The 27,786-nt window shown below is 48.4% G+C and overlaps 1 protein-coding gene across 1 annotated transcript; it reads right to left on the bottom strand.

The window, feature by feature from the left end:
* Window positions 1–963: 963 nt before the first annotated feature.
* CMBL (carboxymethylenebutenolidase homolog) lies at window positions 964–24,359 on the bottom strand. The gene is made up of 7 exons (XM_035727822.1): window positions 24,170–24,359; window positions 14,864–14,894; window positions 11,380–11,613; window positions 9,299–9,406; window positions 5,083–5,225; window positions 2,862–2,953; window positions 964–1,658 (listed from the first exon to the last, which is right to left on the bottom strand). Exons 3-7 carry the CDS (start codon window positions 11,592–11,594, stop codon window positions 1,479–1,481), a joined length of 738 nt encoding a protein of 245 aa, XP_035583715.1. The 5' UTR covers window positions 11,595–11,613; window positions 14,864–14,894; window positions 24,170–24,359; the 3' UTR covers window positions 964–1,478.
* Window positions 24,360–27,786: the final 3,427 nt, after the last annotated feature.

Here is a 27,786-nt window from a genome sequence, read left to right as displayed (position 1 = left end):
CTCAGCCACCGTTAGTCGGGGTATTTGCAGCCCAAGAAAACCTGATCTTCCAGACAGGACTCAAACCAAACTTGCCCAGAGCCCTCCTTCTCTCCCTTACCTGCGTCATCTCTAAGCAGGCCTCAGACGGTTCACTGTGTCCTCCCAGGGCTCTTCTAACTGCTCCGGAATCCCTCTCCTCTCCATATCCCTGCCTGGGTGAGGCCCACATCACTGCCTCCTTCTCTCCCTCTCCAGAGGGACCCATCTTGTCACCCCTCCGCCCTCACAGAACTAAAACCATCAGTCATATGAGACTCCGCAAGCCCAGCTGTGGAAGAAACGAAAGGGTCGGTGTGGATCCTTCACACTGCAGGGACCCTTCTCGTTCCTGTCTTCTGGAACAGAAGTGCGTGGGTTTCCCTCCCAGAGGCCCAGGGTTGCTGGGAAATGGTTCCAAGTTGGCCATGGCGCCCGGGGGTGAACAGCCCAGAAGCCAAGTGGAAACACCCTCCCCATGCCCCCACCTGATGGAGGGCACATCCTGCAGGGCCTAGGCCTGGGTGGGAGGGTGGCCAGGTGGCCTTTCTGGATCTGCAGACTCAGGGGCCAGTGGGAGTGACCGCCGTCCAGCCCAGGGTTCATGGAAAGTCAGCAGGGTGCAGCGAGAAGAACGAAGAACCTTTCCTGGCACAGACTGGTTCTGCCCAACATGGTTTCCCTGGGCCACACATGGCCGCCTGAGTGCCTGGCATAGGGCTGGGGCTCCCGAGGAGCTGAGCTGTTCGTGGGATTTAATATAAAGTAATTAAAATCTAAAAACTGAAACTTGACCCCGTACCCCTTCCAAGTGAACGCATGAGTGACTTCTGACACAGCCCCAGGCCCTGGGCCCGGAAAACGCCGTTTTGGAAAAATCACTTCCTAGGAGACCGTCACTGTAATCCATCGTTCTTCATTAGCTTTTAGAAAAAGCCACACACATTCAGAAAGTAAGTTTATTGGCTTGATGTAATTAGGTCAATGAAACCCTATTTTAACCTCAGGATTTCTCATAGTGCAACGTATGAACGTGACAGATTCATCTGTACTAACACAGATAAATGCCCAATTAAGCTGGGCTTTGAATCTGAGTTTATAGTTTACGTTCGTCACGGCTTTGCTATGCTCATCATTTTAAAAGATGTAACTAATTAAAAAGCAAGAAGTCCACACCTGAGCTGGCAGCTGGTCCATAAACGGCCCTAGGTTTTTACTGAGGATATTACTCTATCATTCAAATTCTTTAGGCACTGACCTGGTTTGGGGGAGGGGGGGGTGAATGTATTAAAAGTTAAATGATGTCATGCATTAACATTTTCTACCCAATTTATGTTTCAGAGGGAATAATGAGTTTCAGGATTCCTTGATTTGTATAAAGTGACAATTAAACGATCCAAGTATCCCAAAGCATGTTTCTGGATGCAAGCTATCTTGAGGAAGTTTACACTTGGCCACAGCTAAACGTACTTGTGCAGCCACTCAAGTAAATTTCTTCTTGCCTCGTCAATATAGGGCTTGTCCTCTGCTGAACAATCTTCTCTCTTTCGATGCACGAAGCCATGGGTTTGCCCAGAAAATGTTTTAATTTGATATTCCACTTTGCAGTGTTTTTTCAACTTCTGGGTCAGTAAAGAGACCTGATAATGCAAAAAGATTTCACGATAGTATGATTTTAAAAATCTAGCCATATTTTCCATTCTCCAAATCCTTTCTGAATGCTCATAAAAGAAATTTAACGTCAGTGCCTTAAGTTCTGTAGCTATTACGAATTGTTTACTTTTAATTCTATACCTAACACAGTCCTTACCTTTGGCCAAGGAGAGGATTCGGAGCAATATAAAAATGATACAGTATCAGTTCTTTGAAACGGTATTAATATCTTTTGTACATCATTCAATATATAACAAAATATTCAAGTATAAATTATTTTAAATTTGTATTAATATGTATTAGTTATGAATAACAACAATAATTTCTAAATGACTGCTTTTGAACCAGTTTTCTTCTGCCTTTTTTCTTATCATCAACATACTGGGTTTAACACACCCAACTTTTTTTTTTTTTTTTAAAGTAAATACCCCCAACGTGGGGCTCAAACTCATAACCCCAAGGTCAAGAGTTGCAAGTTCCATGGACTGAGCTCCTTAAAGACCTTTTGTCTTTAACGACACACACTTTATCTTAACTCGTGGGTTACACACAGGAGGATGGGGAGGCAGGGCCAGCTTCGATGCCCAGTAAACAGACCACACCAGGAACACTTTTGGGGGGTTACAGTCCATAAGTCCCCAACAACACCCACCTTTAAAACTTTTTTTTAAGATTTTATTTGAGAGAGAGAGAGAGCACAAGCAGGGGGGGAGCATTAGAGGGAGAAGGAGAAGCAGGCTCCCCACTGAGCAGGGAGCCTGACCCGGGGCTCGATCCCAGGACCCCGGGATCATGACCTGAGCCGAAGGTAGACACTTAACCAGCTGAGCCACCCAGGCGCCCCGTCACCTTTAAAAAACTTTAATATTGAAAAATATTTGGAGCAACCAATGAACCCTTTGGGACATTTTCCCTGAAAGGTCAAATCATGTTATTAAACATAGAAATGAGAAGAGGAGGGGGACCTGGGTGGCTCAGTCGGTTAAGCATCGGACTCTTGGTTTCGGTTCAGGTCATGATCTCAGCGTCGTGAGATCAAGCCCCAGGTCCCGCTCCGCGCTCAGCAGGGAGTCATCTTAAGGATTCTCTCTCCCTCTCCCTCTGCCTCCCCACCCACTCACGAGCACGCACTATCTCTAAATAAATAAATCTTAAAAAAAAAAATGAGAAGAGGAAAGATGCCAACTTACTTGTTCAAGGGGAATTACAGCATCATTTTCGGCAAAAATGAACAACGTGGGGTTCTTTAAACTGTGCACATCTTCAGAGTCCTTGACGATGCCTGGAAGATGGGCACAGACACAGGGCAGGATTTCCATACGTGGGCCTCAGAAATCTCTGTGGGTTTGGTTTGATTTTTCAAAGTAAAATACGTGCTTCGGGGGAGCAGTTTATTTCCTTTCTAGCAATTCCACAGAAGTGGCCTGGCCTATAAAATTAGTCTCAAAGAGCTACTTACCTAGTCAGGCCCCTGCTGTCCACTTCAGTAGGAGTCAGGCCAGAAATAATGGGATTAGACCTTGCTGTCTGCTTGGCCCGCACACAGACAAGGAGCAGCCTAAAACCTACTCCCGGGTGTGACAATGCCTTCATTTACAAACCGGTGGCAAACTCAAATCTGGAGCACCTGGCCCCTACCTACCGCTCTAGAAGTCTCTCACAGTGCACACAGGCCCCACAGCTTCTGACCTCAGCCCGCCGAGTGGCTTCATTCATAAGGTGGGGCGGCTGTTCACGGGGTATTTGTGCTCAGACTAGACCACGGGTGTGACGTCCCGGGTGTGGTACCCCGTCCTCACAGGCCATCTGTAAAAGGTACTTCTCATCCTCCATTTCAGAATTTTAGCGAGCATTTGGCCAAAAGCCTATTCTACCTTGGGGATTCAGACAACTGTGGGTGTGCCCACTCCTAAAGGAAAATAAGCCAAAGTTCTGCGATATGACGCCATTTTAAGATAACAAAATTGTTAAAGGAAATGATTCTGACACTTGTGAAGGAAGTTTTATTCAAGGGGAACCACCATAATGGGGTTTGGCTGTAGGGGAGAGATCGCTCAACCCAAATACCAGCACAAGTGGGGATTTATGGCCAAGGAGCAGCGTGGGGGGCAGTGGGTGGAAAATTACTAGGAGGAAACATCAGAGTAGGCCGGATTCTGGGCAGCCGACAAGACGGGATTCTTGCTGACCAGGTACTGGGGGGGCGGGGGGGGGGGACAGGAATTTGGTCAGACATCCAAAGCGGGGGATTCTCACTGAACTGCCCCCGTGGGCCAAGGACAGAGCCCGGGGGGCCCCCTCAGAAAGAGGACTCACAGAGGAGCCTGGCTCAGGTGCAGTCAGGGACAGGGTCCAAGTCAGTAGGAAGAAGAAAATAACGGCCATCTCCTGCCTCTTCCATGTCCTGCGGGCAGCACAACAAGGCCAAGTAGCCCAGAGAGCCTCCCCTCACCTGTAACCCCTCCCTAGGAGACAGGGAGCCACACGAAGGATGGCCACGCTCCCTGGCCCGCGCTGTGAAGGCCACGGGGCGTGGCTGGACAGCGGTTTGATGGCCCCAGGCCTCTCGGAGTCCTGCCACGCTCTGCAGCTCATGCAGTGTGCAACGGCGGCCGGAAGGGGGAGCCCGCGAGGCGCCCACGCAGAAGAGCCTTCTGCCACTTCACTCAAGGGGACAGTCAGTCCCCTTGTGTCCAACAGCAACGGACAGCTTAGTAACTTTGGTTAAGTTAGTATTTAAAGGAATTTTTTAATGCTAAAAGTAAGCAAAAACACCACATCGAGAAACCATTAATCCAAATAGGAATCCTTAGTATAACGGTACATCCTATCATGAAAGAAAGCCAAACTTCCTTCTGTGTCTTTTCTTTTTCTTTTAACGTTTTTCTGGTCTGCTTCTCTATGGTGAACTTAGTATGCCATGTCTCTATACACATGTGTTCTTATTTCATTGCTATGATACCTGTAATCTGGCTAAAATGTTTCTTTTTCTTTCCTTCCTTCTTTATACATACATTGTGTGTGTGTGCATGCAGTTGAAAATAACTCCTATCTTGGGAAAAGAGGTTCACAGGCGTTCCTCATAAAGAACGGTGCTTGGTATTAACCATGCTCACAGAAATAAATGTTATCCCCTTCACCCTAGGTGAAGAAATCAAGCCCTCAGGTTAGGTGACTCTCCCAACAGCACATTGTGGGGACCAGGACTCCTCGATCCCAGTGACATCCTCTGGTTACTACATTACGAACCTGCACCTTACAATACTTTCAGATTTGTAAAGCCAAGTTCCTCATGTCTGCACAGCTGGGCTGTGTATTGCTCCCAGAACAGCTAGCTTGGGAAGAGGCTTGTGGCTGTCACTCGAGCACTCCTCCTGTTTCCACTGTGTAAAATATGCAAGGCAGATTTACCGTAGACGGACACCCCTGCCCTGAATTCCGGGTACTTCATCATCACGTGATGGACAGCCACTCCACCCCAGCAGAATCCCACGGCGCCGATTTTCTGGGCATGACACTGCTGTTTCAGATACTTCAAGACAGCATCTACCTCCCTAGAACAGAGTTATTCAAGAATCAACAGATACAGATCACTTATATGTGGAATCTAAGCAGCCAGCCTCAGAGAAACAGAGAGTAGAGAGGTCCCAGGGGCGGGGCATGACAAAATGGGGAAATATTGGACACAAGGCACAAACTTCCAGTTATGAGATTAACGAGTTCGGGGTTATAATATGCAACCGGGTGACTAGAGTTAATAATACTGTATTCTATCCTTGAAGGTTGCTAAGAGGGCCGACCTTAAGTGTTACCACCACCAAAAAGAAAGAGTAACTCTGTGACAGCATAGAGGCGTTAGCTAAGGCTATGGTGGCAATCATTTTGCAATATATAAACATGTTAAATCAGCACAGTGTACACCTTAAACTTACACATTATGTGTCAACTGTATCTCCATAAAGCGGGGCGGGGGGGGGGGGGGGGGGGGGAGGGCGGGCAAAGAAACAATCAAGAGGTACTTTGCGAGCCCCCCGGGGAGTGTGCTGGACAGCAAGTGCTATGCTGATGGACGGTAATGGGGCTTCAGCAGCTCTTCCTTGAGGCTCTGAGATTCTTACTGTTGGAGCTCTGTCCTCACCACGTGCTGCCGGAGTGATGCACATCTCCCCGCGGGTCTCCCCACAGGTCTCTCCACCAAGCACAGCCTCCTCCAACCACCCGACAGAGCTGCAGGCGGGCTCTTTGCAAACCACAAATCACACCAGCTCACATCGCAGCTGAAAGCTGAGTCCCTGGCCTTCCACGGCCTCCGAATAAAGGCCAGAGGCCAAAGCACAGCTCCTAAGACCTGATCCCAAGATCTACCACCACCACCCCCCCGAGCACCCCAGCCTGCTCTCCTCTGACAAACACCAGCCCCAACTGGGCAGCTCCCCAAACTCTCTGACTTGGCACATTCACTCCCGCAGCTAACATCCCAACTCTGGAAGGCCTGTCTCCTCCTGTGCCCAAAGAGCACAGCAGGACTTGGAAAGCTTCCAGCACAATGTAAGCCAGGAGAGCATCAAGAATAGTGGCCCTGTCTTTGCAAATGGTTCATTTGCAAATTGCTTGTCTGGAACTCAGTGCATTTTCAACTAGAAGCAATACACCCAAATGGAGGTAGGGAAGCAAGGCCAGCCAGGACGTTCTGTTTGATCGGATAAGTAAGAAATGCTGTTGACGATTTAAGAAAGAAAAAGAAAGCCATTCTATTGCACTTCCTTCCCCTTTTGATCATAGCATATCCTTGAGCACCTTTAAACATACATATTCTACCACTGCGTACAAAGCAGTTATATTCATCATGTGAGCAGTAATCAAGTAATTCCGCAAAACAACACGGAAAGGGCAATAGTTCTTGACATTTGGGGTTTCAAATTTTCCTCGAATGCTTTGATCTTAAGAATAACTGCCTTAATTGGAGGGGACAAGAAAAGAGGCCATTTCTATAAGAATACTTTAACTCGAGGGAACATGTCTTTGCTGGTGTTGCTCTGAATGCGTTCCCCACTTTTCTGGGAGCACCAGGGTTTAGCTTTGGATGAACCTCTCCTCCCACCCCCCAATGCTTCGTTCATATACCCTGGGAGATTCTGCCCTAGGTTCCAGGAGTGAAGTGTGTGGCTCAGGCTGACCATCAGAGCATAGCAATCTTCTGGCTACAATGACTGATTCAAGGGTGGACCTGTGACTGAGCCATAACTATCAGGGCAAAATGGGAATTTTGCTGGGTTGCTGGAAAAGGGACCACTGGAAGGCTGGAGCTGCTGCAACCATCTTGTCACCCAGAGGCAAAAGCTGCCTGAGAACGGAGCCAGTGTACAGGCAACGAGGTAGAGAAACGTTGGAAGGCAAGTCCTGGAGCTAGTTTCTGCACTAGGAACCAACCCCCGCTTCAAGCCAGAAACTCCCTCTTTTCAGCTCTGTAAACCAATAAATCCCATGACTGCTTAAGCAGTAAGCATTCAAGATGGATTTTCTGTTACTTACAAACAAAAAAACACTTGCCCAGATACAAGGATTTCAGTCTCCTTTCAAAGTTAGTGTTTCTCTCTTTTTTTGGTTTTGGTTTTTTGTTTTGTTTTGCTTTGTTTTTTGATAGAGAGAGCGCGCGCATGGGCAGGGAGGGGGGTGGGGCAGAGGGAGAGAGAGAGAATCTTAAGCAAGCATGGAGCCCAACATGGGGCTTGGGCTCACGACCCTGAGATCATGACCTGAGCAGAAATCAAGAGTCGGACGTTTAACCGACTGGGCCACCCAGGTGCCCCATGTGTTTCTGTTTTAGGTCTCATTTTTATTTAAAATGCATGGCTCTCCTTTTCCCCTCTGGAAGAGTACCGCGGGGCTGCTCCAACACCTGCCAGAGACGATCACTCTGCTCCGGGCTCACAGATGGAAGGCAGACCCACACAGCTTTTCCTCAGAAAGCAGCAAAATGTCCTATTCTCCCTGACTGCAGCCCCACACGGGAAGCTGAATTTCACATTTGCAACCCAGTCTCTGCGGTTCTCTTGTGTTTCTAATTTTCTCTTCACTTCTTGCTTTATTTTGTTTTTCTTGGGGTTGCAGTTAAGGATGCAGGTCCCCTGGGAGGGACTTGGAAAAGGCAGGTGTGCAGGAGGGTTAGCCCCAGGAATCTCGGAGCGAACCCCCCGAGGAAGGGGAGGGAAGGACGCAGAGCCGGGCAGGGGGAGAAGCTGGTGGTGCAGTCTCCACACAGGCCTCTACCAGCTCCTCTGGGGAGCTTGGAGCTAGGGTGGCCACTGAGGGTCCCCCTGACTGAAGATGAGGAAGCCAGGCCTTCATACCCCTGCAGGAAGACGCCTCGGGATGGGGCAGAGAAAGACCAGGCAGCTGATGTCCCAAGGACAGCTGATGGGCTGGTCTCCCGCCCACAGTGGCTGCTGGTTAACACAGCCTCAGGTGCTCGGCCATGCCAGGAGCTCCCAGGGCACCCCGCAGCACAGGCCCCTGAGAAAAGGTGGCCCCAGTGAGTGTGGGGCGTGAGACGGGGCTGAGGAGCCAGGCAGGGGCACTCGGCAGGGCCCCAGGCCCCTTTGGGCTATGGGAGGAGGTCTGCCCGGGGTCCACCAGCCCAGGGGACAGAGGGGCCGGCAGCCCTGGGGTCACCCCTGAAGGGCACTCCGGTGGGAGAAGAAAGGAACAGAAAGTTCCAAGGACCATGTGGTCACAGGCAGGGGGCCACATTCTTAGCAGTTTCCCCAACCTCGGCTGGGGGAGCAGCTTATCAAGCCGAAGGCTCCCGTAGGGTGACAGGGAAGAAGGGTGTTCAGAAGGACAGATGGCCAAGGTGAATCAAGGCTGGTGTTGGGGGAACCTCCTTTGCCCTGGGCTCACATTGACTTGCTTGGGAGGAGCTTGGCATCAGAGCGCACTCCTGGCCCCTTTCCCCCTCCATACTTAGCCCAGACAGATGAGGGTGTCTGAGCGGCAGCTAAGCGCTCTGTTCCTTACTTCTGGGCTGTTGGAGCTAATTCAATAAAAAGCTGAAATCCTGGGGGGATTCCCCTCTTTTCTTCTCACTGCTCCCTGGACCCTGTCAAGACAGCAGTCGTGGTCTGATGGGCCTGGTGTCAAAACCTGAAGTCTCTCAGAGAGGGAGATGGGGGGTCAGGTCTAGGCTGGGGGAAGGGGACGGCCCTTTGGGTTTCCAGTCAGCTGAGCAGGAATGGGGCTAGCCTCTGCTCCAGCTTCTTTTCTCGGCCCATTGCCTCGACTGGTTCTGCAGCTAGGGCAGGAAGGAAGGAGTGTGGACCCTATGGACCCCGAAAGCCCCCAATGTCAAGGGAAATTGCATCACCCACAAAGTCCCCTTGGCATGAGTGCCACGAAGTCTCTCAGAGAGGGAAGCAGACAAGCCCGTTGGGCGAGGGGAGGTTTGCCGGTGTCCCACCTTCCAGGCCACACATGGTGCTCAATGAAAGCCCGTTTCCTTACGCATTTACCGTGGCCACGGAAGTCCCCCCACGAGGGAGGGTGGGAGGTGTGTGAATGGTGAAGCCGCACCCACTTCTCCCTCCAGCCTCCGCTCCCCCGGGGGGCCCACACATGCGTGATAACTTACTTATCGATCTTTCTGGCATCTCTTGTTTTCAACCACTCCGGGAAGGTGGACCAGTCCCCAGAAGGGTGCCACGGCTCCTGCCCTACGAAGAAGTCTGGAACGATGGTCCTGTCAAATAGGGACATTCACTGCTCTTCATTTCAGAGCTGCTGGTCTCTGCCTACATTCATTAAGAAGCTTATTATGTTGGTGATTCTGATTCACAGAAGAAAAGTGGGGCCCCCGAAGGCCAAGCTTGATTGCATCAAAGAGGCCACCTGGCGCCAGGCCAGACCACTTCGGATTTCACAACCGGAGGTGCGCAGCCTCTGGCAGCCTGCTTAGAGCCCAGCCCGTCTGAGATGACAAGGCAATCCGGCAGGGCACAGGACCGGAGCCCCAGGGTCCCCCTCCCCCATCCCAGAGGAGCCTCATCGCTCAGCTCGCCTTTTGCATTAGCCCCAGGTCAGAGGATCCACCTGCGAAGCAGGTACAGTCATGATGACCAAGCAGTTCTCCCCAGCCCAGCCTCCGCCCAGGATGCCTACAGGGCACAACCTCCCGCTCAGAGGGAAAGGTCTCATGCAGGTTCTAAAACGGGCAGCAGGGAGAAAACAAGCCAGTTCCCCATGTCCGTGTCCATCCTCCATGCCAGTCAACCCCCGGGGCTGGGTCCACACCGCGCTGGCCGGAGACTCGCTTCCTAAAATAAAGGCCATCGCCACGGACGGAGGAACCGGCTTTTCCTGCCAGGGTGGAAGGAGCCCTGAAATCTGGGTCAGAAGAATCCAAGTTCAAGTCCCAGTACCGCCCCGTCTGCCCTATGGCCTTACCAAGTCACTTTTAGCCTCATTTTCTTGGTCTAATGAACAGACGGCACCGCCCGATCTCAGAGGATTATTTTGAGGGCAAAGGGAGTTGGACACGTGGGAGAAAGCTTTGTAAATCACAGGCGCCTCTGCTCATTGTTTATGTTCCGTCTCCAACGAAAGGGCCCACCGTTAAGACAAGGGAAGCCACAGTCCCATGCAACCTGCCTGCTGCAGGGCGAGACTACAAGCTCCATCTTCATGCCTCAGGGCAGTCCCAGCCTCGTGGGGTCGTTGGGAGGATGAAGGACACGTATCCCTGTAACGCCCTCTGCACAGAGTCCGGCAGAGCCACGGGGCAACCGGGGTTGGCTACTGTGTTTATCACTGGGTTTGCCCCTAGTAAGTTACGTGGCCTCCCGTTCCAGACGACATCTGGGGGCATGAAAAGTGAAAACTCAAGTGCAAATCCTCTTCTGAGTCTGCACTAAGGCCGAGTTACGCGACAGGGGGCGTACTACCTTTAAATCGATTTCTCTTGTAGGAAAACGAGGCAGGTGCACACTTGGATTTGCAGCTTTTTGAGAAAACAAAGAAAACTGGGGTGTGCCACACTCAGGGCTGGGGGGTCGTAGGCGATCTGAGGCTGGAGGGAAAGAATGGCTTCTCCTCTCCTCCGTGTTTACTGACACTCTGCCAGGACCTGGCGTGGTGGGAAGCAGACAGGTGTGTTCTCGACACTCGATTCGGCAAAGGCCTAACCGTCCGGAGGTGAGTGAGGTCTCACAGCGCCGTTCTGGAACCCCCGGGAACTCGGACAGGACCGTGATCGCTTGTGTTTAGCGTGCGTTTAGCGTGTGTTTAGCCCAGGCTAACCATGGGCACCCTGCCTGTGAAATCTGACCCAGGCTGAGATGTGCCAAGGGCCGAGGAGCAGATCCATTTCAGGGCTGGCGAGGTCTGCCCCAGGCGTCCTGTACCTGTGTCCGGGCAGGCCCCGCATCGGGAAATCACTCTCTCCGAGTCCGATGGGTCTACAGGCCCAGGCAGTGCGAGGAGGAGCCGAAGCCCCGGGGCGGGGCTGGGAGCAGTGGCTGCCTCCGGACGCCCGGTGGTGGTTAGGCTCACGCGACATTCCCCGTTTACCTGCCCCCGGTGAGATAAGGAAGTAGGTAACCTAACTTAGAAGGCAGGTGGGACTTTTTGGGTTTGGTTTTGTTTCCCCTGAAGGGAACAAAAGAGATCACAGAAATCTCCATGAATTTAAGGAAAGTGACAGAACTTCATACGTACGTGTACCCATTTCCGGCGATCATGTCAGCCATGTATCTGGTATTGGGCAACTGCCAGCCAAATATATCTTGAATGACGATAACAGCCTTGCCCGTGTCGAAGGGGGGCTTGGTGACATAAGCCTGGATGTGCTCGACTTGAACTTCGCGCCCCATCCCTCCATACTCTATCCTGTGGCCAATGTCACACGGACAAGGATGTGCCTCGTTAGCCATTGGAGAGATTTAAGTTGGGCTACAGAGAGAGAAACATGCATTATATTCTGAATGGTGCAAATCCAAAGATTATACACAGTAGGTAAACTAAAATCAAGAGGACAGAAAAGAATTCATTTTAACTATACTCATTGTGTGTTCATGGAGGAAATCGCTGGTAACTTGTGATTCTGAGTGGGGCTAATAGGAATCCAGTCCCACTACTAACACTAGAAATACCGGAGTGAATGTAACCAACAGATAAAGATTAAAATGGTGGAGCTCACAAAGGGAACAATCCCCAGCCAGGATTGGAGAGGAGACTTGAAGCCAGGGTCACAGTGGCCTGAGCAGATACGGAGGGAGCCCGATGATGCTAGGGAGCAGGCTAGACCCAGGAACAAGCACTAATACCCCCCATGAGACGGGGATTTGTGACCGAGGCCCCATGCAGTGTCGGAGCCCCCAAAGGTTTATATTTAGCCGGGAAAGTAAAAAAAAAAAACAACAATAAAAGAAAAAAAAAGAAAAAGAAAACTCTACCAAGAACTAGGACCATGGTTAGAAAGCCCAGGGAGGAAAAAAAGGAACCAATCCTCCAAAATGTCCACGCTCCTTTCAAAGTAGGAATACCTAGATGGTGAAATTAACGAAACAACTGACCCTAGACAGCAAAATCCCTGGGCGCCTGGCAGAAGCAAATGCAAACCTACTTAGAGCAAGACTTTCACACTCCAGGACAAAAGACACTACCCCCTGCAGAGGGGAAAGCCCGAGGGTAGCTGGGTCTGGAGAGAATGTACAGGGATGCTGGCAGATGGCTCGTGGGGGTATCAGGCAAAGAAGAGTCAGTGAGGATGACGGTTTCTTGCCCGAGGATGAGGGTTTCTTGCCCGAGCAACTGGAAAAGGATAGCGTGTCTTTAAATGAGAAGGGGGCGACACGGGAAGAACAGGTTGGAGATTGGGTCTGAAACGTAGGGTGGTGAGTCTGAAATGTCTGTTGAACAAGCTGAGTGGACAGCTCATAACAAGTTCAGGGCAGGGGTCCAAGCTGAAAAGACAAACTTGAGAACTCGAGTCAGCAATATACAGCCGAGCCTTTTTTTTTTTTTTTTTTTTGGCAGATTCCATACACATGAATTTGCCTAGTTGCAAAATTTACTTGCAACTCCAAAATTGATATTTGCTGTGCTTTCGCCACCATCCACAGACTTCCGTAGAGCAGTGACAGATCTGAGTCACTGACACACACGGTCCCCGCCAAGGTCAAACAAGGCGACGCTCTGCCTTCTCATTCAGCTCCCACTGCAAACAAGTATCCTGTTCACTTTCTGTTGACTCCCACATCTTCTGCATTTTTGTGCTTTTTGGCTGGCGATTTCGTTGTTTACAAATGGACTCCATGCACAGTGCTGAAGGTCTGTCTAGTGATCCTAAGGGCACGATGTGCCTCCAAAGACAATATGTATAGTAGACAAGCCCTGCTCAGGCGTGCGCTACAGCCGCTGATGGTGGGTTCAATGTCAATGAATCAACTCTATATTAAATAAGGCGTCTCTACACAGAAACACACATAAAACGGGGTGACGCACTGACCAGCTGACAGAACTGTGACCAGAGGCTCGGAGCAGTGGTTCAGGATTTGCTCGTCCGCTGTCCACGTGATTTATCGACCACGACTATGGTTGGCCCTTGAACAACACGGGTTTTATCTGCACGGGTCCACTTACACATGGATTTGTTTCCATAAATACAGTCCAGGACTGTGAATGTATTTTCTCTTTTTTGTAACTTCCTTAGCATTTCCTTTTCTCTAGCTTACTTCATCGTAGGAATACAGTATATAATATGTATAACACGCAAAATATGTGTCAATCATCTGTTTACGTTACGGGCAAGGCTTCCAGTCAACAGCAGGCTATTAGGAGTGACATTTTTGAGGAGTCAAAAGTTATACAGATTTCTGACCGCACGGAGGTCAGCGCCCCTAACCCTGTGTTGTTCAACAATGCTGTAAATAATGAGAATTTAAAACCTTGAGAATGAATGACATCATGAAGGGAATGACAGTAGATAAAGAAGAGAAGCATCTGGAAGACTGAGCCCTGGGGCCTTCACCATTAAGGGCTTTGGGGAGGTGAGAAGAAACAGAGAGTGAGTCTGAGGAGGAACAGCGAGCAAGAGGGGAGGAACCCCCGGTCGTGGGCCTGGAGCCACGTGAAGACAGGGTTTCAAGGAGGCAGAGTGTAGACGAGACATTCTGCAAGAAGCCCTGAGAGACGCAGAGGGTTGGCCACAGGGCTGAGCAACGGGGACGTCAGGGTGACCTCCACGAGAACAGGTCTGGAGGACCAGGGTGGGCAAGACAGCAGCAGGCTGGGGAGAGTGACAGGAGAGAATAGGGCCGGGTGAACACGGACGCTCTTCAAGGCTTTTGCCAGAAACCGGAGCAAAGAGAGTGAGCAGAAGATGGAGGGAAGATAGGGCAACAAGTCTTTTTATTTATCTATTTTTTAAGATTTTATGTACATATTTGAGAGAGAGCGTGCAGAAGCAGGGGCGAGGGGCAGAGGGAGAGGGCGAAGCAGGCTCCCCGCCGAGCAGGAAGCCTGATGCGGGGCTTGATCCCAGCACCCCGGGATCACGACCTGAGCCGAAGGCAGCGGCTTAACCGACTGGGCCCCCCAGGCGCCCCTCTTTTTATTTTTTAATGGAAGAAATTCCAGCACACTTGTATGGGAATGAGACTGGTACCTCACAGAGGAAAACAAAGCAAAACCAAACCAAACCGACAGTTCGAGGGGCACAGGGGAATTGAGGGGCACAGCTAGGTGGGAGGGGACGGGGTTGCACGGGGAGGTCACCTTCCCTAAAGCAAGGACGGGTCCTCCACGGTCCCAGGAGGGAAGGCAGAAGGGTGGGTGACGTCGGGGCGGGAGGCTGTGGATGCTCCCTACTTGCACCTGCTCAGAGAACTGAGAGCAGAGCCAACAGTGAGGGTGAGAGCAGGGCCGAGGTCTGGAGGGTCAGGACAAGTGGGAAAATGAAGGACCAAGGAAATGGACATGGTCCCTGAGGCTGTGTCCCTCCAGCCACGTCCAGCAGCAGGACGGTGGTTTGAAGCGGGCAAAGAAATGGAAAAGAACAGGACCGGACTCTGGAGGCCATTATGGGGGCAGGAGGGCACGGTGGATCTGTGGCAGGAGGACAGAATGGCCAATAAAGGGGATAAGATATGACGCTGAGTGACCCAGGCGAGCAGAGAGATCCCAGTGGATCCCCACCTACCGTTGTGCAGCCCTGCCAGATGGTGAGAAACCTGAGGAGGAAAGCAAAAAGAATTTGTTAGAAGAAAACAGAGAATACCATTTTCCTGAATCTTGGCATACAGCAGCATTTCTTACACTAGACCCAAAAAACACAAACCATGAAGACAAGGATTAAAAAATTTCATTAAGTATGTATTAGTCTGCTTGAGCTTCCATAACAAAACAGCACAGGCTGGGCAGCTGACATGACAGAAATGTATTTCTCCCAGTTCTGGAGGCTGGAAATCCCAGATCGGGATGCCCACAAGGTCCGGTGGTGACGGGGACTCTCCCCGTCACTTGCGAACAGCTGCCTTCTCGCTGTGTCCTCACACGACACACACAGAGGGAACAAGCTTTCCGGCCTCTTCTTATAAGAGCACTAATCCCATCCTGGGGCCCCACCCTCACAACCTCATCTAAACCTAATCACCAATGGTCCCACCTCCAAATACCATCACGCTGGGGGTTACGGCTTCCACACATGAACTTTGGGGGGGGACACAAGTCCGTCCAACAGCAGGAGTCAACTGTAAAAACCACTTGTAAGACAGCTGGGGGAAATTGAACTGACTGGATATTTGATGGTATTGAGAATTACAGTAATGGTAGGGGGGATAATACTATTATAGAGATGGGTGTGTGTGTGTGTGTGTGTGTGTGTGTGTGTGTGTGTGTGTGTGTACAATCCTTACCTTTTATGGCTACATGCTGATGTATATACAGATAAAACAACTACATGTCTGGGATTTGCTTCAAAACAGCACAGGGGGTGGTGGAGGTGGGGAAGAGTTATTATTATTCGCGATATCATTCTCAAAGCACAAGATTTAGTATCTAGATAAGATATAGGAAGAATTCTTGGGGCGCCTGGGTGGCTCCGTCAGTTAAGCATCTGCCTTCAGCTCAGGTCATGATCTGAGAGTCCTGATATTGAGCCCTGTGTCAGGCTCCCTGCTCAGTGGGGAGTCTGCTTCTCCCTCTCCTTCTGCCCCTCCCCACCGCTCGCGCTCTCTCGTGTGTGTGCTCTCTTTCTAACAAATTAATAAAATCTTTTAAAAAATTTTTAAAAAACAAAAAATTCTTATAAATCAACAAGAAAAAGGCAACCCCACAGAAAAATGCTCCAAAGATAAGAACAGGCAACTCACAAAAAGGTACACCTGAATGACACATAGACTTATGAAAAGACATTCAACCTCACTGGCATTTAAGAAATTGTACTATTTTGTACATGACACAGATACTATTTTGCATCTTGCAGAATTGGCAAACGTCTGTTCGCATCAAAAGCCGGTGCCCACGCAGGGAAACGGGAGGGAATGCAAGCTGATACAAACTCTGGAAAGTAGTCTGACAAGGTCTAGCAAAGTCAAAGATGCAGACACCCTGCAACCCAGAAATCCCACAGCTGGGTGTATTCCCCAGAAAAATTTACACCTGTGTGTGTGTGTGTGTGTGTGTGTGTGTGCACGCACATGCCCACACACACACACACACACTCATGCACATATGTGGTGAATGTGGAAGGGGTGCTTTTGGTGGCACAGACGTGATGACAGTAACTGGAAGCAATCTGACTTTCAGGAGGAGCACAGGATAAATTGTGATGTATTAATTGTTGTGGGTTGACCTGTGTCCCCCAGAAAGACATGTTCAAGTCCTAACTCCCAGAACCTATGAAGGTGCCCTTATTTGGAAAGAGGACCTTGCAGAGGTAATCAGGTTAAGATGAGGTGCCTGGCTGGCTCCGTCAGTTAAGCATCAGACCCTCGATTTTGGCTCAGGTCATAATCTCGAGGTTGTGAGATCCAGCCCCGCACTGGGTTCCACGCTCAGCGGGGAGTCTACTTGAGATGCTCTCCCCGTCCTTCTGACCCTCCCCCCATCAAATAAATAAATAAATCTTAAAAAAAAAGAAGTTAAGATGAAGTCATACTGGATTAGGGTGGCCACTAACCCAATAACTAGTATCCTTATAAGAAGAGGGAAATTTAGATACAGAGAAACAGAGGGAAGAAGGCCACGTGAAGACATAGGCAGAGATTGGAGTGAGCTCCTACAAGCCAAGGAACACCAGGGATGGCCAGCAACCATCCGAAACGAGGAGAGAAGCAAGAAAGGATTCCCCTCTATAGGTTTCAGAGAAAGCAGGGCCCTGCTGACACCTTCATTTCGGACTTCTGGCCCCCAGAACCGTGAGAATACATTTCTGTTGTCTTAAGTCACCCAGCTGGTGCATATTTGTTACAGCAGACACACAAAACAAATACATGCATAAACAAACTACATGTATACTTACCAATATGATAAATCTTAGAAACATAATGCTATTTAAAAATTCAATGGCCTTTTTGATGCTAAGTAAACACTAAAAAGAAAAATAATGCTTCCTTTACTAATAAATATACTGTAGTAAAAGTACAACGCACGGGGATAAACACACCACCATTAGCCAGTGGTTACTGGCGAGGGAGGGAGGGTGGAGACTGCTGGCTTTAACTGCACTTGTTACATTTTATTTCCTAAGAAAGTTTTGACTAAGGACAAAATGTTCACATTTTTTAAGCCAGGGTCACATGAATATGGGTGGCTGTTATATTATTTCCTGTACCTTCCAGAATATTTTAGAAAGAAAATAACTAAATTTTAAAGAAACACAAATTAAGAGCTAGTCATTTGCTCAAAGAAAATTTGAAACGATTCCTCATGGTTTTGTTTTCACAAGCTCGGTTATAAAACTATTATTAGTAAGAGAAGTCACAACAATCCAGCACCAACAGCAGCAAACTTTATGTCCAACGCACTATTTGTGGACAGCCGATTCCTTAGGCTGATTTCTTTTTTTTTTTTTTTAATTTAAGTTCTGTTTAGTTGACATACGGTTCAGCATCGGTTTCAGGAGTAGAGATCAGTGGTTCATCATTTATATGTAACACCCAGTGCTCATCACAACAAGTGCCCTCCTTAATGCCCATCCCCCATCTGTCCCATCCCCTACCCACCTCCCTCCATTTGTTGGACTCTGTTCTCCACAGTTAAGAGTCTCTCATGCTTTGTTTCCCTCTCTCTCTTCCCCCCCAAATATTCACGTTTTGTTTCTTAAATTCCACATATGAGTGAAATCATATGGTATGTCTTTCTCTGATTCATTTATTTCACTTAGCTTAATACATTCTATCTAGCTCCCTCCATGTCATTGCGAATGGCAAGATTTCATTCTTTTTGATGGCTGAGTAATATACACACACATACACATACACCACTTCTTCTTTATCCATTCATCAGTTGATGGACACTTGAACTGTTTCCATAGTTTGGCTATTGTTGATAATGCTGCTACAAACATTGGGGTGCACGTACTCCTTTGAATGTGTATTTTAGAATCCTCTGAGTAAATACCTAGTAGTGCAATTGCTGGATCATAGGGCAGTTCTATTTTTAACTTTTTGCAGAACTGCCATACTGTTTTCCAGAGTAGCTGTACCAGCTTGCATTCCCACCAACAGCGTAAGAGGGTTCCCCTTTCTCCGCATCCTCGCCAACACCTGTTGTCTCCTGTGTTGTTAATTTTAGCCATTCTGACAGGTGTGAGGTGCTATCTCATCGTGGTTTTGATTTGTTATTTCCCTGATGATGAGTGATGTTGAGCATCTTTTCATGTGTCTGTTAGCCATCTGGATGTCTTCTTTGGAAAAATGTCTATTTATGTCTTCTGCCCCTTTCTTAACTGAGTTATTTGTTTTTAGGGTGTTAAGTTCTTCATAGATTTTGGATCCTAACCCTTAATCAGATAGGTCATTTGCAAGTATCTTCTCCCATTCCGTAGGCTGCCTTTTAGTTTTGTTGACTGTTTCCTTCTCTGTGCAGAAGCTTTTTATCTTGATGAAGTTCCCATAGTTCATTTTTGCTTTTGTTTCCCTTGCCCCTGTTGACATGTCTAGTAAGAAATTGCTACAGCCAAGATCAAAGAGGTTGCTGCCTGGCTTCTCCTCTAGGATTTTGATGGTTTCCTGTCTCACATTTAGGTCTTTCATCCATTTCGAATTTATTTTTGTGTGTGGTGTAAGAAAATGGTCCAGTTTCATTCTTCTGCATGTTGCTGTCCAGTTTTCCCAACACCATTTGTTGAAGACACTGTCTTTTTTCCATCGGATATTCTTTCCTGCTTTGCCGAAGATTAATTGACCATATAGTTGTGGGTCCATTTCTGGGTTCTTTATTCTGTTCCATTGATCTATTTCATCTATGTGTCTGGTTTTGTGGCAGGGCCATACTGTCTTGATGATTACAGCTTTGTAATAGAGCTGGAAGTCCAGAATCATGACGCCCCCAGTTTTGCTCTTCTTTTTCAGGATTGCTTTGGCTATTTGGGGTCTTTTGTGGTTCCACACAAATTTTAGTACTGTTTGTTCTAGCTCTAGAAAAAATGTGGTATTTTGATAGGGATTGCCTTAAATGTGTAGATTGCTTTGCGTAATATAGACTTTTTTTTTAAAGATTTTATTTATTTATTTGACAGAGAGAGACACGGCGAGAGAGGGAACACAAGTGTGGGGAGTGGGAGAGGGAGAAGCAGGCTTCCCGCAGAGCAGGGAGCCCGAAGCGGGGCTCGATCCCAGGACCCTGGGCCCATGACCTGAGCCGAAGGCAGACGCTTAACGACTGAGCCACCCAGGCGCCCCTAATATAGACATTTTAAGAATGTTTGTTCTTCCAGTCCAAAAGCATGGAATGTTTTTCCATTTCTTTAAGTCCTCTTCCATTTCTTTCAGAAGTATTTTATAGTTTTCAGAATATAGATCTTTTACCTCTTTGGTTAACTTTATTCCTAGGTATCTTATGGGTTTGGTGAAGTTGTGAATGGGATCGATTCCTTGATTTCGGTTTCTGTTGGTTCCTTATTGGTGTATAGGAATGCAACAGATTTCTGTTCATCGATTTTATATCCCACAATGTTGCTGAATTCATGTATCAGTCCTAGCAATTTTTTGGTAGATTCTGTCAGATTTTCTATGTAGAATATCATGTCATCTATATTTAATGAAAAGTTTGACTTCTTCCTTGCCAATCTGAATGTCCTTAGGCTGATTTCTTACCTGACTTGTCCCATGGGGTTGCGGAGACCACAAAATATCCTGGCCATTCCAAAGCAACCTTGAACCCGATCTTTTTACTTTATCTTCAATTGATACCCGCTTTTCAGAAGGAATGTTTATGGCCAGGAGAGCCACCATCTGGACTGTTCTGCACAAGGGGGCAGTGGCCAGGACAGCCTGGGTGTGGAAGGCTGGACTCCAGCCAAAACCGTGTGTGGCAAAGCATTGCAGTGCGTGTTCTAGGCCAAGGCCACAGGGCGGGCAGACATTTTCCAGGGACTACACCCCCCTGAGGCTCGGGGAAAGAGCCTCGGGGAACACACCCAAGCAGTCTACTGCCTGGAGGATACATACAATTTCTGTACATCCCTTTCAGGATTTTGGCTTTGCCCCGCCCCTCCCCCAAATGGCACATTTGTTAAAGGAGAATTTTCAGAAAAAAGTAAAGCCATGACTCTCATCAGATTTTTTGTAAAATGAACACATTAAGGATTTTATTTTACTCATATAATAGAAGGGAATGAGGCAGCTGTGACAACTGATTTGAAGGAAGAAGGAAAGGGCACAAACGTATACGGAGAAAAGGCATGTTGAGATTGCAAAAGGGGAGAAAACAGATTTTTCCACAGGTGGGAGGAAGCCAATTGGTTCTCCACCAGACGGGACAGAATTTACTAACTTACTGGTTACCAGCGACTTACAAAGAGTTGCAGTGGTGCCAAGACAATGACTGGGACCAGAACCGGACGACCCAGAAGGGTGTGCCACCGATAACAGAGGCTGTCCCAAAAAAAACATGAAGTTTCTTCTGCATGACATTCATTACGAGGTCGGTCACAGTGAGCACAAGGTTTCTTCCTATTGGGGGAAACCACAGGGGTGGGGCTGTGGGTGTGACGTGTACGGTGGGGGCCTCATAAAATGTGTCAAGAAGGACTTTTCTGGGGCGCCCGGCTGGCTCGGTCGGGAGAGCATGCAACTCTTGATCTCGGGGTTGTGAGTTTGAGCCCCAAGTTGGGTGGAGAAATTACTTAAAATCTTAAAAAAAACAAAAAAAAATAGAAGAAGGGCTCTTCTGTTTCCTGGCAGGTGGGCTTGGCAGCACTCACTGGCCACCTCGAGATCAGATCTGTGGTCTCCACTAGTGAAGCCTCTGGAAGTCAGAACCCTCCGCATGGCACCAAGGATAACCAAGACGCGCCCCTGCGCAAGAGACCTTCTCTGACAAGGCTACGCTGACTAGCAGCACTAACGTTCATGATCCGCCCATGACCTTCAAGCAAGATGCCACAAAAGTGTGAATGACCTCAAAGGTCATTTTACAGTCCCTTAACCAAGACTCTTCTTCACCAAGCTCCTCTGAACTCTTCTCCAACAGACCCCGACTTCTCGGCTTCCGACGGCATCTCCGCCACGTCCAGTTCCAATAAGAATCCCACTAAGTTAGTTTCACAGAATCCCTGACCCTCCATATCTAATGTTTCCCCATCCTCCACAGTCCCCCAGGTGAGGTCTGATCGCACTGGCTTGTCTTCTGCAAGAACCCCGTTAGGTCGGTTTTCTAGAACTCCCATTCCCTGTGATGCTTCCTCTTAGCCATTTTCCATCCACTGACCCCCACTCCACTCCTTGGCTCTAAAGTCCCACTTTTTTTTTTTTTTTTTTAGATTTTATTTATTTATTTGACAGAGAGAGACACAGCGAGAGAGGGAACACGAGCAGGGGGAGTGGGAGAGGGAGAAGCAGGCCTCCCGCCGAGCAGGGAGCCCGATGCGGGGCTCGATCCCAGGACCCTGGGACCATGACCTGAGCCGAAGGCAGACGCTTAACGACTGAGCCACCCAGGCGCCCCTAAATTCCCACTTTTTTTTTGTTATTTGCAGAGTTGAGCCCAGTCTCTCTCACCCACTGTAAAACCCCACTTCAGGGGTCCCTACTCATATCCCGATGCTTCTGAATAAGGTCTGCTTCCCTTCTTTAACAAATGGCATGACTGAATGATTTGTTCTTCAACACCCTACAGCCCTGCTTCACACACGAAATGCTTCCACAATATCACAAGTCAAGACCCATGGGGATCAGTGGTGCCTGTCTGATCCGCCAATTCCAAGGGGCTCACATGTCCTGCCCCCTCTCCTAACCTGAGCCTTCCTGAGGCATTCCTTTGCCCCACATATCTCTACGCTTCTTGACTTTCTCTTGAACCAGTTATAACATCTGCCTGGTTCCCTCTTTCATGAATAAAATAGAATCCTTACCACGTGCTCATTTAAAAAAAAAAAATCTTTTTTAAGTAATCTCTACACCCAACACGGGGCTCGAACTCACAGCCCCAAGGTCAAGAGTCTCATGCTCTGCCGAAAGAGCCAGCCAGGTGCCCCAACACGTGCTCATTTTTATATCTGTATGAGAGTCATGATTTTACTTTTCGCTGAAAATTATCTTTAGCGATGCAATTGAACAACATTCCCATTTTCTCACTGGAAGTCAAAAAGGCGATAAATGGGTGGTAAAGCGTGGTCCCACGAGTCTGGTCTTCCTGCTCTCATACCCTCAAGGATTTAAATAACTCAGAAGTCAGACTTCCCAATGCAATGATGTTCTCCAACAGAAACAGAGAAAACAGATTTCGACGAGCAAAGGGAACTGGCGTCGATGGGACTGTAACCAGCAACAAAGTCAAGGAATGAACTGCTAGAAGCTTCAGAGATCTGGAAACCATCAGCAAGCAAAACAAAGGCTGAAAGGTACCAGGAAGTCTTGGTGTTTTCCCCTTACTGGGGAAACACTGCAGAAACTTGCCTGGCCACTGATTTTCGATCTTGCAGCTGGGAAGGCTCAGGCACAGTCCTACTCATCTGGCTACCCGTCGATGATCCTACAAACACCAACAACTCCAGATATTTATTTGTCAGCAATCATCCTTGTATTTTCCACCGGGCACAGGCCTAGGCGGCATTAATTAGAAAGGTAGATGTGATGAGTACCCACTGGCCTGCAAGCATGCCAATCACATGGCTGCCTCTGGCCTTCTCTTGAGCTCTTCTGAGGCCTGGACAGCCTTTCCCCAGACACCTGCGGGGCTCACTTCTGACCCCCTTATTTTAAATGGGCTTTGAAAGCAACAGGTTGTATTTTCCATCAGCAAGTAGACCTAAATCGCCTCCAACCCACATGGCTGTGCGTGTGACCTGTGCGGTCTTTCTTGGCAACTCGCACCAAGTACCCAGCACCAAGGATGTCGCAATGCCTCCTCTCCAGACCCCTTAGGAGGCACCCTAAGGAAATACTGCCAAGTGTGGGTAAAGATTTTTGAAGCCGGTGTCCATCTTATCAGTTCAGATGAAAGAATGAACACAGGAGGTCATATACATCCCAGGCACAGCCAGACCAGTCAAGGAACACGTAGGGTTCCTTGGATTAAGAACGCTTAAGGGATAAGAATGCTTGCTTAAATTTCTAACCTAAGGAACACAGATATTTTCCAGATTCCAAGCCTCCTGAGACGGAAAAGACCTCCAGGGCACCAAAGTGGTCACCTGCTAGTATGACCTCATGGGTCTCCAATCAATGGTGTCCACCTTCTCAGGAGGGGACCCCTTCCCCAAATTTTGCCCTTAAAAGCTCTCATTTGCAAGCCATCAGAGGATTCTGGACTTTTGAGCATTACTGCCCATTCTCCTGGGTGGCGCCACACCAATAAATCAGCTATCTTCTTCCTCTGCAAAAGCTCGGTGTCAATTTTTATTGGCTTGCTGCGTATCTGGTGGACAAACTCTCACTTGGTTCGGTTACATTTTGATGCAAATATGCTCATTTTTCCCACAGGTTTATATTGGTAAAAACCACACAACCAAAACGTCCAACTGTAGGACAGTAATTACAAAGAGTATTCAATGGCATGAAAGAAAGCTCCCACACAAATGGAAAATATAAATAAGAGTTTACGTACTACAGTATGATTTCAACTACGTTTTCCAACAGGACAACACACCAGAGCGGGCTGGCCAGGGCTGCTTTTCTGCAGCGACAATGTACTACCTCTTTGGTAAAAGGTTTTGAAAAAAGGGCTTTGATCGGCCCATGACCTGTGCCCACGGCTGACTTGCTCTACCTCCTGCAAACCCACGCGCGAGTGAGGGCGCAGCCGGGCTGCGCGCGTTCCTGGGCCCGCGCGGCGCACGTACCTGTCAGCCGCCCGAAGCCTGCGCTCTCCCCGCGCCGAGGCGGCCCGCCGAGCCCGGGGACTGTCGGGGCAGGCGGAGAGCAGACGCCTCCCGCCGGGACGGAAGTGGACGCGGTGACGGAGGGCGGCGGATCCCCGCCGGCCAGTGGCTGCCCCGGATTCCCAGCCTCCCGGGAAGGCCGGGCGGGGCAGGGGAGGCCTGGAGGGCACGGGGGGGGGGGGGGGCGGGGGGGGGGGGGGGGGGGGAGGGGAAGCCTGGGGGGCAGGGGGGAGGGGTGGGGGGTGGAGCGGGAGGGAGGCAGGGAGGCGGGAGGAAGGCGAGAAGCGGGAAGAAGGCCCGCTTGTGAAATTTACGTGTGTGTCTGGCTCCTAGGACCTGGGACTTCCCTGTTGTAAATCTGGATTAGGCTATTTTAAAAAAATAAATTGTTACATATTCATTGTTGGCCTCGCCCACTCCGTCCGCCCTCCAGGCTTTGTCTGGTCACCTAAAGTTGTCATAACCAATTCCGTTGGCTCCAAAGATTAAGAAAAGAGGAAGAAACGCCGGTTAGGAAAATCAGTGACAGTGGAGAAAGGAGTAGCAGCTTCCTAGCGCCACAAGAAGTTAGCCACAGATCTTATGACCCGACAGATAGAACCTTATTAATTTAGATGCTTCTAATCAGAAAATGTGTGAATCCAGACTGAGGATGATTTTTTCCTTCAGGGATCTTTTCTGCAGAGAGATGGCAAATCAGTAAGATAAAAAGCCGGCGGGAGTAAGGTTTGTGAGCAAGACAGTTGGACTGTTCAAGGGTAATCTTCAGGCAAAGGTAGAATCGTGATGCTCACACACATGTAAAAATGACATGTGTTGAAGATTTTATGCTCCTCATTAATTAGTGAGGAAACTAGGCAGATGTTAAAACCAGTTCAGAGGCACCTGGTGGGCTGAGTCTGTTAAGCATGGGGCTCTTGATTTCAGCTCAGGTCATGATCTCTAGGTTATAAGATCAAGCCCCCCCCATTGGGTTCTACTCAACGTGGAGTCCGCTTGAGATTCTCTCTCTCTCTCTCTCTGTCTGCCCCTCCCCTGGTTCCTGTGCATGCTCTCTCTCTCTCTCAGATAAATAGATAAAATCTTAAAAAAAAAAAGTCAAAAGAAAAATCCAAAAAAATCACAGATTTACATTTATATAGAGTAATTAACTGTTAAAAGGAAAGTGTAGATGGAGGCAAACTGGCTTTCTTCCAGGGGATGGGAAAGGAGGGCAGTTACCCAGAACAGTCTTCGTGTCTACCATTTACCTACAACTCACACAATTGTCGAGTGTCTCCAAGACATTGAAAGATGAGAATCAGGCTGGAAGGTGTCCTCTAGACAAGCCTAGTTTTCCATCAAAACACAAAATGATTTCTATAAGACTGTTTTTAAACACCTTCCAGCATCTTGGAAGTACCATTTACATGGAAAGACTAAATATGACTAATTACATGTCATTTTTCTCCATTTGCTAATTCAGCTTCCAAGCATCATTACTAACTTCTTATTTAATAACACGGTTGTTAATACGAGATAGTTCATAATTGCGAGACTCTCTGTCTTGCTGCAATTTGCTAGCTCAGGGTTAAATTTATGCATGTATTTAAAAGTTAAAAAAAAAATAGTTGCCTCCCCATCAGTCTCAATTGGCAAAATGTGCTGTAGATTCAAATTTTATGAGACAGCCGTATGTTATGAAATACGCCTCTGCCACAATGTTCAAAAGCAATTTATTCCTACCATTTTCCCACCTATTTTCCTAAAAGGATCTAGCAGATCCTTCCTACTGTCTACTCATCATTTAACTTGTACCTTTCACTTGAGCAGAGCTGGACTCTTTCTTGCCCTGCCCCCTCCTTCCTGTGGCTTGCTCACCTTGGGGAAAGGGCTGCCCTCTGTCTTACTATTTAAGCAAATCATCTTCAGCACATAGAATTCTTCTCCGTGAAGCTTGCTTGAATGCTACAACCCTTTTTTTTTTCCTTCAAGATTTTATTTATTTATTTATTTATTTATTTATTTATTTGAGAGCATGAGTGAGCAAGAGAGAGCCTGAGCAGGGAGGAGCGGCAGAGGGAGAGAGAGAAGCAGACTCCCCAGCGGAGCAGGGAGCCTGAAGTAGGGCTCAATCCCAGGACCCTGGGATCATGACCTGAGCCCAAGGCAGATGCTTAACCAACTGAGCCACCCAGCTACAACTCTTTTGAAAGTCTCTCATCTACGTTCCTAGAGAACTATTCCTTTGGCAAACACGGTCCCAGGTCAAGTACCATCTTCTAGTGGAAGAAAGCGTTGTTTACACAAATGTAGTAACCCGAGATTTCTGAGGACAGAGGCTGTGAGTATTCTCCCCTTACAACACCAGAGCTCAATGAAGGAATGCTTCCCATTCCTGTCAATTTTCCCTAACCCAAAGACATGTCCCTTCTCTTCGGATTCAGTTTCCTTAACTCTAAAATGAGGGAGGAGACCAGACATGGTTCTCAAACTTCAGCGTCCAAATCCCCTGGAGGGCTTGTGAAACCACAGAGTGCTGGGCCCCAACCACAGAGCCTCTGATTCACCGGGTCCAGGATGCACCTTAGGAATTTGCATGCCCAACAGGATTTGACGCTGATACTCCTGGTCCAAAGATCACACTTTGAGAACCACTAGACCGGAATGACAGTGTCTAGCAAACCCACTTCACTGATCATCAAAACCACTTAGGAAACTTGCAAAGGAGATTCAGATGTCCTGGGCTCAGACCTCCTGAACCAGAATCTTCATAAGGGGCACGGGGGGATTCATATTTCAAAAAAGCTTCCCCGATGACCCTTATAATGGACAAAATTTAGGACCCAGTTGAACTAGATAATCCGTACAGGTCATGTTAGCGTCAGCCTTCCATGGTTTTATACTATGGGTTCGGCAAGAAAAGCCCAGCTGACGGAGGGCAGGTGCAGTTCTCGGGCTAGAATATTCCTTGTAGCTCAATCAAACTGGAAACATGGATTTCTGGGGGAAAATGGCTGAGTCTAGCCAAGAGGCCACATTGCCAGCCCATCACACCATGGTGGATACTCTTCCTGTCCTCATTGTTATCCCCTGGAGACACACTGATTTACCACCAAACAGATCCCTTCGTATACCAGTCTGAAATATCTGAATCAAATTATGTTACTGCCTTGGAATTTCTCCAAAATAATGGGTAGGTGTTTTGGTGGGGTTTTTTTCCCACATCTGAAAAATTATTCAAGAAGCCACCAAAGTGTTACCACCAAGAACAAACTGAGGGGCAGCCTTAAACATAATTTTTTTTTAAAGATTTTATTTATTTATTTGACAGCTAGAGAGAGAGAGAGCGAGCACAAGCAGGGGGAGTGGGAGAGGGAGAAGCAGGCTTCCCGCAGAGCAGGGAGCCCGACGCGGGGCTCGATCCCAGGACCCTGGGACCATGACCTGAGCCGAAGGCAGACGCTTAACGACTGAGCCACCTAGGCGCCCCTAAACATAAATTTTTGTTTCTATCCTGAAATGCCCAAATTTCTTACAACACCCAAAATGGCAGTTTTCCAGATTCCCCAATTTTAGTTCCAAATTCCTCTGGAAAA

Source organism: Zalophus californianus, chromosome 5 (assembly GCF_009762305.2).
Source record: "Zalophus californianus isolate mZalCal1 chromosome 5, mZalCal1.pri.v2, whole genome shotgun sequence".
NCBI lineage: Eukaryota > Metazoa > Chordata > Mammalia > Carnivora > Otariidae > Zalophus > Zalophus californianus.
Note: the sequence above shows the minus strand (reverse complement) of the source record. Positions and strands in the feature narration are given on the sequence as shown.